The following is a 12,040-nucleotide window of genomic DNA, read 5'->3' on the forward strand; positions in this document are numbered from 1 at the left end:
GCACTCTTCATCCTCCTCCTTTCCAAATGCTTCAGAATACAGGCGTGTGCCACCACACCTGCTTCCATAACTTGTATAGTTAGTAATATTAACTTGTGCTGTTTAATTTTTTGCCTACTTAACACAACAAGAATCATCTGTGAAGAGGAAAATACCTCCATAACACCAGCCTGTAGGCAAGTCTGTGTGACATTCTTATGACTGACGATCAATGTGGGAGTGACCAGTCCCCTGGGTGGTTGTACTGCTGAGCAGGTGGTCCTGGTTTGTATCAGTAAGCTGAGCTAGCCACGGAGAGCAAGCCGGTAAATATCATCCCTCTGTAGGATCAGCGTTAGTTCCTGCTCTGATTTCTCTTCATCATGAACTGTAAACTATAAGGTGAACTAAACCATTTCCTCACAAAGTACTTCTGGTCATAGTTTTTAGTTTTTTGAGACAGGGTTTCTCGGTGTAGCCCTGGCTGTCCTGGAGCTTACTCTGTAGACAAGCTGGTCTTGAACTCACATAGATCTGCCTGCCTCTGCCTCCCGAGTGCTGGGATTAAAGGCATGCACCACCATGCCTGGATTGGTCATAGTTTTGATCAGTGTAATAAAACACAAATAGGAACAACTCTTTGTTGTTGTTTTGAAACAGTGTTTCCCTGCATAGCCCTGGCTGTCCTGGAACTTGCTCTGTAGAACAGGCTGGCCTAGAACTCAGCGATCTGCATCTGCCTCCCAAGTACTACTGGGATTAAAGCGGTGTGCCACCATACCCAGCAGGACACACTCTTGAATATACTGTTGTTTCTATATTCTCTAAAAATAATCTAAAAATACCAGGTACATTGAAGCTGAAAGGTGAAATAAAAGCCATGTTATTAAAATGGATTTGAAAATGACTATTATTAAAAAAAAGAAAATGACTATTATAAACAATAATGTAAAACCTGAATTAAAGGGGTTGTGATCTCAAGTATTAGGTCAGTTTCATTTTGATTATGAGGCATGGGAAAAGGATAGAATTCCAGTGGTCCCCTCCCATTTCTAGAGAGGTTTGGAAGGAGGTTGCTTACTCTGAGGACCTGTTGCTTACTGAGTGATATCATCAGATTTCCCTGTGGTAGCTGTGTTTTTGCAGGGGTGGCGATGGTGGGGAAGAGGGTGGGTGTGGTGGTGGTAGGTAGCTGTCTGGTTGTCTGGCTGGACTGATGCTCTGTTGTGCAGAGTTCCTAAGATCCGGATATTCCCCGCAGACAGGATATAAGGCTAAATGCAGTCTAGTTAGGAAAACAATGTGTTCAGTGATTTAACAGACTGGCTGAAGCATGAACCTTTTAAAATGACATTGACAACACTTTCAGTGTCTGAAATTTTGTCTTAGATCTTTTAAAGGATGAATATATCATTTCCTTTATTTGTCAAAATTAATCTAGTAGATGGTTTATTTTTGTAAGTTGAGATCGTAAAGTTATGTTGTCTTTCCTAAAAGTTATTTCACCAACTTTTTCAAAGATTAAAAACAAAGTTTATGTGTGTGTGCCCTATGTGAATTTTATGTGTGCCACATTTATGCAGGAGCCCAGAGAGGTCAGAAGATGGTGTCAGATCCTCTGAAATTGGAATTAAAGGCAGTTGTGAGCCACTATGTGCTAGGAACCACTCAGCAAGAGCAATAAGCACTGTTAACTACCGAGCCATCTTCTCTACAGCTCCATATCTCATCCACCTTCTGTTGTTTGTTTGTTTGTTTGAGAAAGGGTTTCTCTGTGTAGCCCTGTCTGTCCATGAACTTGCTCTGTAGACCAGGCTGGCCTTGAACTCAGAGACCTGTCTGTCTGCCTCCCCAGAGCTACTACCAACTCCTGAAGTAGGTCATGTCCTCAGGGTTGTTTGCCTCCGTGCTTCTAGCTTGTCCCTCAGTTTGGCAAGTATACTAGGAAGGCAAACTTCTTACTTTTTGCATACACACATTTATTTATTTGTTTGTTTACTATTTTATTTATTTATTACTGTAGGTTTTCAAGACAGAGTTTCTTTGCGTATCAGCTCTGGCTATCCTGGAACTTGCTTTGTAGACCAGGCTGGCCTCGAACTCACAAAGATTCGCCTGCCTCCCAAGTGCTGGAATAAAGGTGTGTGCTGTCACACCCAGCAACTTCTTACTTAAAAAGTACATTTATTCATGTATTGTGTGTAAGCACACGCATGCCACAACATAGGTGGAGGTCAGAGACCAACTCTTGGGAGTTTGTTCTCTCCACCATGTGGTTCCCAGGGATTGAACTCAGATTGTGGGGCTTTATGCTTACACAAACATAGCATTGCTTAACACCAGTCTTTACCCCCTGATGCAGCACAAAGATCCACCTGCCTCTGCCTCCTGAGTTCTGGGATTAAAGGTGTGCGCCACCACACCCAGCTAACTCTTTGATTTTGGGGAGTGTCATATCTAAGAAATTATTGCCAAATCCTCCTCCTTCCTCTTCTTCCTCTTCTTCCTCTTCTTCTTCTCCTCCTCCTCCTTCTTCTTCCTCTTCTTCCTCCTCTTCTTTTGCATTTATCTTTTACTTAGGTCCTTAACTTTGTCAGTTTTTTACTATGGCATTAGGTAAGCATCCAATTTCATTATTTATGTGTGAGTGTCCAGTTTCCCCATCATCATTTTTTGAAAAGACTGTCTTTTTCCTCATTGGGTTGTCTTGGCATTTTTGTTAAAAATTATTTGAGGATATGTGCTAGAATCGTGATCTAGTCTCTGTTCATTTCAGTGTCTGTCTGTCTGTCTGGCCCAGCACCACATTACTTTGATTGCTCTAGTTTTATATTAAGTTTTGAAATTATGAAATGTGAATCTTGCAGGTCATTCATGTTCAAGATTGTTTTGGCTATTAGAAATCCCCTGAGTTTCCATACGCGTTCCAGGATGTACATTTCTGTTTCTGCCAAAAAGAAAAGAAATGGTTGGGATTTTAATAAGGGCTTCTAATGTGTGTGTGGACTGCTTTAGGTAGCATTGACATCTTAGAAATGTTGTATTTTAATCTATAAACATGAAATGTGTTGCCATTTAGTTAAAATTTTTGGTGTGTATGTGGTATGTGTACGTGTGTAAAGGCGGGAGGTGTCAGTTGGTTCTGCCTCTGTTAGGCTCTTTCTCTTTCTTCTTTCTCTTCTTCATCCTCCTCCTTGTCATCATCATTGTTGTGGTTTGGGGGAGCTGTTTGAAATATAGTCTCACTGTGTAGCCCTTGCTGGCTAGAACTCACTGTGTAGACCAGGCTGGCCTATATATAAAGATTCAGACTCCTGGGGTTAACTAAAGGTGTGTGCCCCCACACCCAGCGCTTTTTTTTTTTTAAAGATATAGTTTCTCTGAACCTGGAGTTCACTATTTCAATTACACTGACTACCAAGTGAGCCCTAAGATCCAGTTGTCTCTCTCTCCCCACCCAGTGCTTGGGTTATCAAGGCACACTACTTCCTAACGTTTAAGGCAGTGCTAGCGGTGCAGATTCAGACTCTCATTAACGTACAGGCAGCATTTTACTAACCGAGCCATCCCTCCTGCTGAATATTTTGTTTTTGTTACTCTATCAAGTGAATTCTTTTCAAATTCCTTTCAGATTACTAAGTATAGTACCATATTTGATTTTTGTAACTTGTATCCTGCTAGCAGTTTTCTTGTGGGATCCTTTGGGTTTTCTTTATTTAAGGTTATATTATCTATGAGTAAAGATAGCTTTACTCTTTTTCTGTTTTGAATACCTTGCTTATTTTCCTTGTCTGTTTTGTCTAGAACTCCCAATGACCGTGTTGAACAAAAGTGGTGAAACAGGCTTCTCTCTTTGTTCTTAACTTTAGAGGGGCTGTTTCTATTCCTTCCCTACTGGGCATGCTTGCTGTGGGTTTATTATGTCTAGGAAGTCTTCTTCTACTCCTAGGTAACCATTTTTGTCATGAAAAGATGTTTATTTGGAATTTTGTCAGATTTTTTTCTGCATCAGCTGAGATTATCACGTGGTGTTTTTCCTCCAATCTGTTAATAGTACATTATATTTGCTGATTTTCATACATTAAATCCTCCCCATATCCCAAGAATAATTCTCAATTGGCAAATAGTATATCACCATTGGTGTGTGTGTGTGTGTGTGTGTGTGTGTGTGTGTGTGTGTGTACACATGATAATATGTGTGAGTGTCCATGTTGAAGCCAGAGGTCAATCTGATTGTCATTCTTCAGGAGCTGTCCAACTTGGGGTTTTTGTTTGTTTGTTTGTTTTTGCTTTTGTTATGCTTTTCATTTGCTATTTGTGCTCGAGGGCATGTGAGCACGTGGGCAGTGGCCTGCACTTAGCTGTCTGAGACCTACTTCATAGAATAGCTAAGCAGACCATACCTTTCTCGCTTTACCTTTATGTGGATTCTGAGGCTCAAACTCAGGTCACCAGACTTGTGAGGTAAGTGTCTTTACCTGATGACATCTCACCTTGTGAAATAGGATATGTCACTGGCCTGGAGCTCCTCAGTGTGTCTAGACCAGTGAGCACCAGATATTCACCTGTCTTTGCCTCCTTAATGCTGGCTTTTACTTTTTTGAGGATGCGTGGTATCAAACTCAGGTCCTCATGCTTGTGCAGGTGTCACTGTGCCCACTGAGTCTTCCAGCCCCAGGTATAACCATTTTAATACGCTATTGGGCCGAGTTTGCCAGTATATTTGTTGAGGGTTTTATATCCAGGTTTTAAGGAATATTGGTGTATAGTTTTCTTGTGTCTGTCGTGAGGGTAATACTTCTCTACTTTTATAGAATGAGTTGGGAAGTATTTCCATCTCCTCAGTTGCTTGGGAAACATTGAAGAAGGTTGGTATTAATTCTTTAAATGATAGAATTCATCCATGAAGGAACCAAGCATAGGATTCTATCTGTTCAGATTTTCTGTATTGATGGACTTTAGTCTCAGTAGGTTTCATTTCTAGAATGTGTCTATTAGATCCAGGCTACCCAGTTTATTAGGTACATAATTGCTCATTGTGCTTTTATAATCCTCTTTATTGCCAGAGAATCAGAAATGATACCTCCACTTTTGTTTGTGATTTAGTAATTTGAGTCTTCTCTCTTTTTTTCCTATGTCTCACTAAAGGTTCTTTCCTAATAAACACATTTTGGCTTTATTGATTTCCTCTATTGTCTATGATGTATTTTATTTTATCCCTACACTAATCTTTATTATTTACTTTTTCCTGGAAGCTTTGGTAGTTTATGATTTTTTTAGTTCCTTAAATTATAGTTAATTTGAAATCTATTGTGGTACCTAAGTTTTTAAAAATTGTGTGAGTGCATGCGTGTCACAGGCAGTTGTGATCTGTCTGACGTGGGTGCTGGGAACTAACCTCCAGTCTTCTGTAAGAGCAGTATAGGCTTTTAACTGCTGAGCCATCTTTCCAGCCCTAGTGCTCTCAATAAATGTATATAGCTTCCCCTTAACACCATTTTTACTGCTACTTGGTTGGTCAGAAGTCAGTCATCATAAGCAACAATAGTAATTGGAACACCGATTTCTGAGATTTGGAAGGAAGAGGCCTAAACAACTGTGCTCTTTCCTGATGTTTATATTCAGATTAGCTCAGGAGCCTGTGCACTCTGCCTGATGGAGCTAGGTCTCGGGGCTGGCACTAAGAATGGAAACTGACTGAAACTAAGCTAATTTATTTACTGTGTATCCCAAGGAGTTATCCCTGACACATTTTGCCAGGGCAGTATTGCTTAGGTAGAAAGCTTCTCCTGCTTCCCAGCCTGCCACCTTCCCCTTGTCTGTCATTCAATCTGTCCTGGCTTTAGCATCCACTTACGTGCATCATTGCCATGGCATTCCACAGTGGCATGTCCCAGGAGGGTAGGTGTTTCCTCTTATCCCCGTTCTTCTTACCTTTCCCCTTTCAAAGACCCTCCCCTCTTCAGTTTTAGGTATGAAATAGTAATCTTCATTTCTCTAAATTTCCTTTAAGAAACAAAAGTATCACAAGGCAAATAATAAACTTAACCAGTGGTTGATAATTAGTGAATATTAGTGTCCTTATTAGGGTTTCTGCTACTGTGATAAAACACTATGACCAAAAGTAGTAACTTGGTAAAGAAAGGGTTTATTTTACTTTACAGCTTATAAGTCTATCAGCCAGGGAAGTCAGGGCAGAAACTTGAGGCAGGAAAAGCTATGGAAGAGCCCTGCTTACTGGCTTGCTCTCTCATAGCTTGCTTAGCTTGCTTCTTTGTAGCTCCAGGGACCACCAGCCCAGAGGCGGCACCGCCCTTCTCACATCAATCACTAATTTAGATTTGCCAGCAGGAAGCATTTTCTCAATTGAGAATCCCTCTTCCCAAATGACCTGGCTTGTATAAAACTCGCATAAAACTAGCCAAGACAATCAGGTTTTCATAACATTTTAAAACCACACAATATTACATTGTGGGTTACCTAAGCACACTTTGTTACATTTCTTTTTTATACTTGGTTTGTGGCTGGAGAAGAGAGATTGGCAGTAGGTGCTCCTGGAAGTGCCTAGCCCTGCGCCTGTTGCTCTAGATCTGGCACATCACAGCATCACCCAGCAGCTTAGGGTAGGGACCTCTTCAGCACCGAGAACTTCAGATTCTATCCCAAACACTGTCTCTTCCTGTAGGGCAGTCTAGTATAGAAAAAAAATATATATTTTAGAAGCCAGGCGTGGTGGCGCATGCCTTTAATCCCAGCACTCAGGAGGCAGAGGCAGGTGGAACTTTGTGAATTCGAGGCCAGCCTGGTCTACAAAGCAAGTCCAAGACAACCAAAGCTATACAGAGAAACCCTGTCTCAAAAAAAAAATTTATATATATATATATTAGACTAGTGCACTATATACATGTGCGTGCCTGTGTGTATTTCAGCCCCAACTTCTCCCTCTCTTAGGCTTCTTTGTGAAAAGCATAGACTACCCAAACCTTCTAGTGGCTCTTTTTGCATCTCGGGTTCTGGGACATAACAGAGACGGGATAATGGCACACATGGCGCATCCTAACCTTGTAGCCTTAAGCAAAGTATTTAGAGCCTGTTTTCTGATAAAAACCATTCCTGTGTGGTGAGAACTAGTGAGTGGCTTTGTCGCAGGACATAATAAGCCTTGCAACAGTGTGATTAATAGTATTGGGTGTCAGATGTGACGTTGTGGTTTTGTTTTGTTTTTTTCCTTTTTGGTGGGGTATATAGTGCATGCTTGTCCTTGTGGTGGGGTGGGGATGTCTGGGAGTGCACATGTGTGTAGAGGCCAGAGGTTAACGTTAGGTACCTTCCTCCATGACCTTCCACTTTATTATTCTTATTATGCAATGCATGAGTAACTCATTCTCTCTCTTTCCATATCCCTCCCCTCCCCACCCCCCTTTTTGGTTTTTGCTGACAGAGTTTCTCTGTGTAGCCCTGGCTGTCTTAGAACTCACCTGTAGAGCAGCCTGACCTCGAACTCAGAGATCTGCCAGCTTCTGCTTCCCAAATGCTGGGATTAAAGGCTGTGCCACCACTGCCTGGCAATTAGTTCTCTTAGCACCACTGAGATCAAATACACTTTCTTTCTCCTTTCCTATTTTCCACAGTCTACAACTTACAAGAGAGAGCATGCCATCACACGTCACTGTAGAGATGAGAGGATAACATGGTGACGTCAGTTCCTTTCACCTTACATGAGTTCAGGGGTCAAACTCTTACCCACTGACGTGTCTCACCAGTCCACCTGACTTTTGAAGCAGTGTTCTCAGTGGACCTAGAGCACATCCATTCAGCTAAACTGGCTGGCCAGTGAGCCCCAGCACTCGCCTCTTTCCATCCCCCTGGTGCTGCAAGCAGACACCTCCAGCTTTATGTAGGTGCTGAAGGTCTCAGGTCCTTATTCTTTTGGTAACTGAACTGTCTTACCCGCCCTGATGCTGTATGTATTGGTGTGAGTGTGTAATGGCAGCCTCTCCTGTGGTTAAGAAGGTATTGACCAAGGCTGTTGTACTCTTCTGTAAAAGAAATGACAACTATTTTTCAGAGAAGTTTCTTTGATTGACATCCTAGACTACTAGATTGTATTATTCATGTGCCATTTTATATGTAAGATTTCATTATCTGACAGGAAAAAGTGGGACTAATCCTTAGGGACTCCTGGTACTTATTTAGTGTCTACTCTTTAGAGGATCTGTGTATTATAATCTTATTTGATCTTTATAACAAATAAGAAACTGTGGCTGAGGAAGGATAAGTAATACCCTCTCTCTCTCCCTCCCGCCCCTCCCTCAAGATTTTATTTATTTATTTTATATATATGAGTGCTCTATCTGCATGAGATGGTGTCAGATCTTAGTGTAGATGGTTGTGAGCCACCGTGTGGTTGCGGGGAATTGAACTCAGGACCTCTGGAAGAGAAGACGGTGCTCTTAACCTCTGAGCCACCTCTCCAGCCCTGAGTAATTCTCTTAAAGTCATACTGAGCTAGCAAAAGATAGCCACCCAGAGATCGCATGCAGTTTCATTCTTCTTTTCCAGTCTCATTTCTCCTGGCAGTTTTAGAGTGTGTGGTTGCAGTTCTTCTTACTGATCCGGTTTTGTTTTTGTTTGTTGTTGTTGTTTGTTTGTTTGTTTGTTTGTTTTGAGACAAGGTTTCTTTCTGTATCCTTGGCTGTCCTAGACTCACTTTGTAGATCAGGCTGGCCTGAGCTCACATTGATCCGCCTGCCTCTGCCTCCTGAGTGCTGGGATTAAAGGTGTGCGCCACCACACCCGGCACATTTATCTGTTATTTATGCAAATCTAGAGTAAATATTTAACTTTTATCTGTGACACTTGAGAGAAAAAAATATAAGCAAATCTTTTTCTTACAGGTATCAGTAGCTGATGTACAATTTGGCCCAATGAGATTTCATCAAGACCAACTTCAGGTACTGTGCTGTAACGAGCACATTTCAGTTGTCTCTAATGAGGAGGGAAGAGTCTGTGTGGATACCAGAACTAGGTCATAGTTAGTCTCTTGGACTTGATAAGGATGCTATAATCCTTTCCTTGGGAATACAGACTGAGATTAAAATTTAGGGTTGCAATAAAGGGTAAAAAGTGTATTATAACTGTGCATACACTTACATGTGTGTACACATTGAGAGGAAATAAAATCAAAGTGATGAAAGGCTAAGGGCTGATCGACCCTGAGGAAGACTGTTTAAGGCATTGTGATTTACAACCTTTCTGTTAGTTTGAATTTTTCCTTTTCCATTACACCCAGTTTTTGTGGGGGTGGGGTGGGTGGGAGACGGGGACTTATATAGCCCATGCTGGCGTCAGGGGACTGGAGAGATGGCTTAGTGGTTAGGAGCACTTGTTGCTCTTGGAGAGGACCTGGGTTCTGTTCTAAGTGCACACGTGGTAACTTACAACTGTTTGTAACTCCAGTGCCAAGGGATCTGACGCTCTCCTGGGACTCCATGGGCACTTCACACATGTGATGCACACATGTACAAGCAGGCAAAACACCTGTACCCACAAGACAAAAATAAACAAAAATTTAAAAAGAGATCAAATATAGCCAAGTTACATAGAAGCTTCCTGAACGTGAACTATGTTTGCTATTGTATTTTAACCTTGTGACCAAGGCTGACAGAGATGTATTCTTGGTTCTTTGCATTTGTGGTATTGGAACAGAATGAGGTGAAGGATTTCCCTCAGTTTTGTAGCCGGCCTCTGTCTACCAGGCTGCGCCATTACCACAGCCTCTGTAGTCTATTGAGCCTAGCTTTCAACCTGATTTGGCTGGGAAGCCTGGTTGAGTAGGGGAGAGGCAGCAGATCCAGGCTTTATATAGTTCAGGCCAGCACCAAGACAACCAATTTTTTGCCTGGCATTGGCACAGATGCTACCTAGGTTGCCTGGGCTCTGTGCCCATGTCACTTACCCAGAAGGTTCTCAATTATAATATTATAGTCATCAAATCTTCTCTCTCATATTTAGAATGACTTTTTAACATGGAGGCATTACATAAAATTTGAGTCAAAACATGTTAAGTAAGTCATTTTAGGATTATGTGTCCCAACAGTTTCACTAAAGTCCTTGCATTTGCCATCTGGGGCATCTCACTAGAATACCAGCATTGCCATACCAAGTTAACTTTCTGTTTGCTAACATAAATATCTGTGCATTTTGATTCAATTTTAAAACAAGATGTTCTGTCAAGTCTTTTTTGAGTCCTATCGACAGAAGAAGTAAGCATATGTTCCATGCACTTGGACCTCCAGCCTAGAAGTTAGCATTGACTTGACAATGAATGCTAATATCCCTGAGTTATATGTAAGAAAAAAATGTATATTTAAAGGTGTTATGTTCACATCTTGTGTCCTAAACATTTAGGAATTTTTCGTGGCTTATTTTAAAATGACAGTTATAATAGGATTTTAGAAAATGTGTTTGTGCTCTTCTGACCCAGGTACTTTTAGTGTTTACCAAAGAAGATAACCAGTGTAATGGATTCTACAGGGCGTGTGAAAAGGCTGGGTTTAAGTGCACAGTCACCAAGGAGGTGCAGGCTGTCCTTGCCTGTTTCCAGGACAAACTCCATGACATCATCATCATCGACCACAGAAATCCCCGACAGCTGGATGCAGAGGCTCTGTGCAGGTGAGCCAGAGACCCGGCTGGCAGAGTGCTGTCGGCCTTTGTGATAGTAAATGAGCCTGTAAGAAGCATGTTAAGTTAGATTCAGCCTCCCTTTTCCTGTGAGCAAAATAAGCAAGGTACTATAACTTCATTGTTTTTAAGACTAATCTTTATTTCTTAATTGTCTTGCTCACTTTATTTAAAACAGTAAGAAATTGTCTTGTATGCACAAAGCCTTGGGCTTGCTTCCCAACCCCACAAAAAATCAAGACAAACAATAGTAAGAAAATATGAATGACAATCATTAGCGTTAAATGAAACTCAACATTTAATTAATATAAACTATCACTTGCAAATTACTGAAACAAGAATATGATTATAATTTTCTATACTATTTTAAAAGAATCTTTTTGTGTGGTATATATGTGTGTACTCATGTGGGTGTGTGCCTGTGTAAAAGTATACATGTAGAAACCAGCGATCAACATAGGTGTCTTTTTGCATTCTCCACTGTTTTGTTTTGTTTTAAGATTTGTTTATTTATTATGTATACAGTGTTCTGTCTGCAGGCCACAAGAGGGCACCAGATCTCATTACAGATGGTTGTGAGTCACCATGTGGTTGCTGGGAATTGAACTCAGGACCTTTGGAAGAGCACGCAGTGCATTTAACGTCTGAGCCATCTCTTCAGCCTGTTTTGTTTTGTTTTGCGGCAGGGTCTCTTACTGGACCTCAATCTTACCTTTTCAACTAGGTTGGAAGGCCAATAAGTTGTAGGGAACCTGCCTGTTTCCACCTTCCCCAAGCTGTAGGCATGCTGCCATGCCAGGCTTTTATGCTTGGGTAATGGGGATTCGAACTTGGGTCCTCATGCTTGTATAACAAGCCATCTAAAAGCTAACACTCTTCCTAACTGGTAGTTGTTGTGTAACTCCAGAACAAACAGTACACAGTAGGCTCAACTGGCCAATGAAGAACAGGCCTTAAAAAATACGGCCCCTGATCATATTCTTTTCCTGATAGGCTCTGGCCGAGAATCTCAGGTCTTGTTGGCTCCTTCCTACCACTTCCTACTTTGCCTTGTGGGGAGAGAGTCTGGGAAGGGCTGGTTCGTTGTATCATCCCTAGTGAGTTTTCCACAGGTAAGAGTAGGCCCTGTTGGTTTTTCACGTCCACTTCATCTTGGTTTCAGCCTTTCTCTGTTTTTTTCTCTTCAGATCATCTCTGCAGAGGCATCTGCCTAATATGAACTATCTCATCAAGAGATTTCTCTAGAATCCCATTCCTCAAATGACTTTCCTTGCTCTCAGCAGACCTGTGCAGCTCATGAGATCTTAGCCTGGCAGAACACTGTCCTTCCTTTATCCTCCTTTTAGGGTATCTGAGCAATACCAACCCGAGAAAG

At 41.5% G+C, this 12,040-nt stretch overlaps 1 protein-coding gene across 5 annotated transcripts in view; it reads left to right on the forward strand.

Annotated features, from left to right (window-relative positions):
• PDE8A (phosphodiesterase 8A) overlaps positions 1-12,040 on the forward strand; it is a 118,945-nt gene that overhangs the window by 54,959 nt on the left and 51,946 nt on the right. For all 5 annotated transcript variants that reach the window (XM_084772385.1, XM_084772387.1, XM_084772386.1 and 2 more), the window contains exons 2-3: positions 8,877-8,933; positions 10,466-10,656. In XM_084772385.1, coding sequence (XP_084628511.1) covers positions 8,877-8,933; positions 10,466-10,656 — 248 coding nt within the window. The remainder of the gene's footprint in view (positions 1-8,876; positions 8,934-10,465; positions 10,657-12,040) is intronic.

The sequence above is a fragment of the Acomys minous genome (genome assembly GCF_964271855.1).
Source record: "Acomys minous genome assembly, chromosome: 2".
Lineage (NCBI taxonomy): Eukaryota > Metazoa > Chordata > Mammalia > Rodentia > Muridae > Acomys > Acomys minous.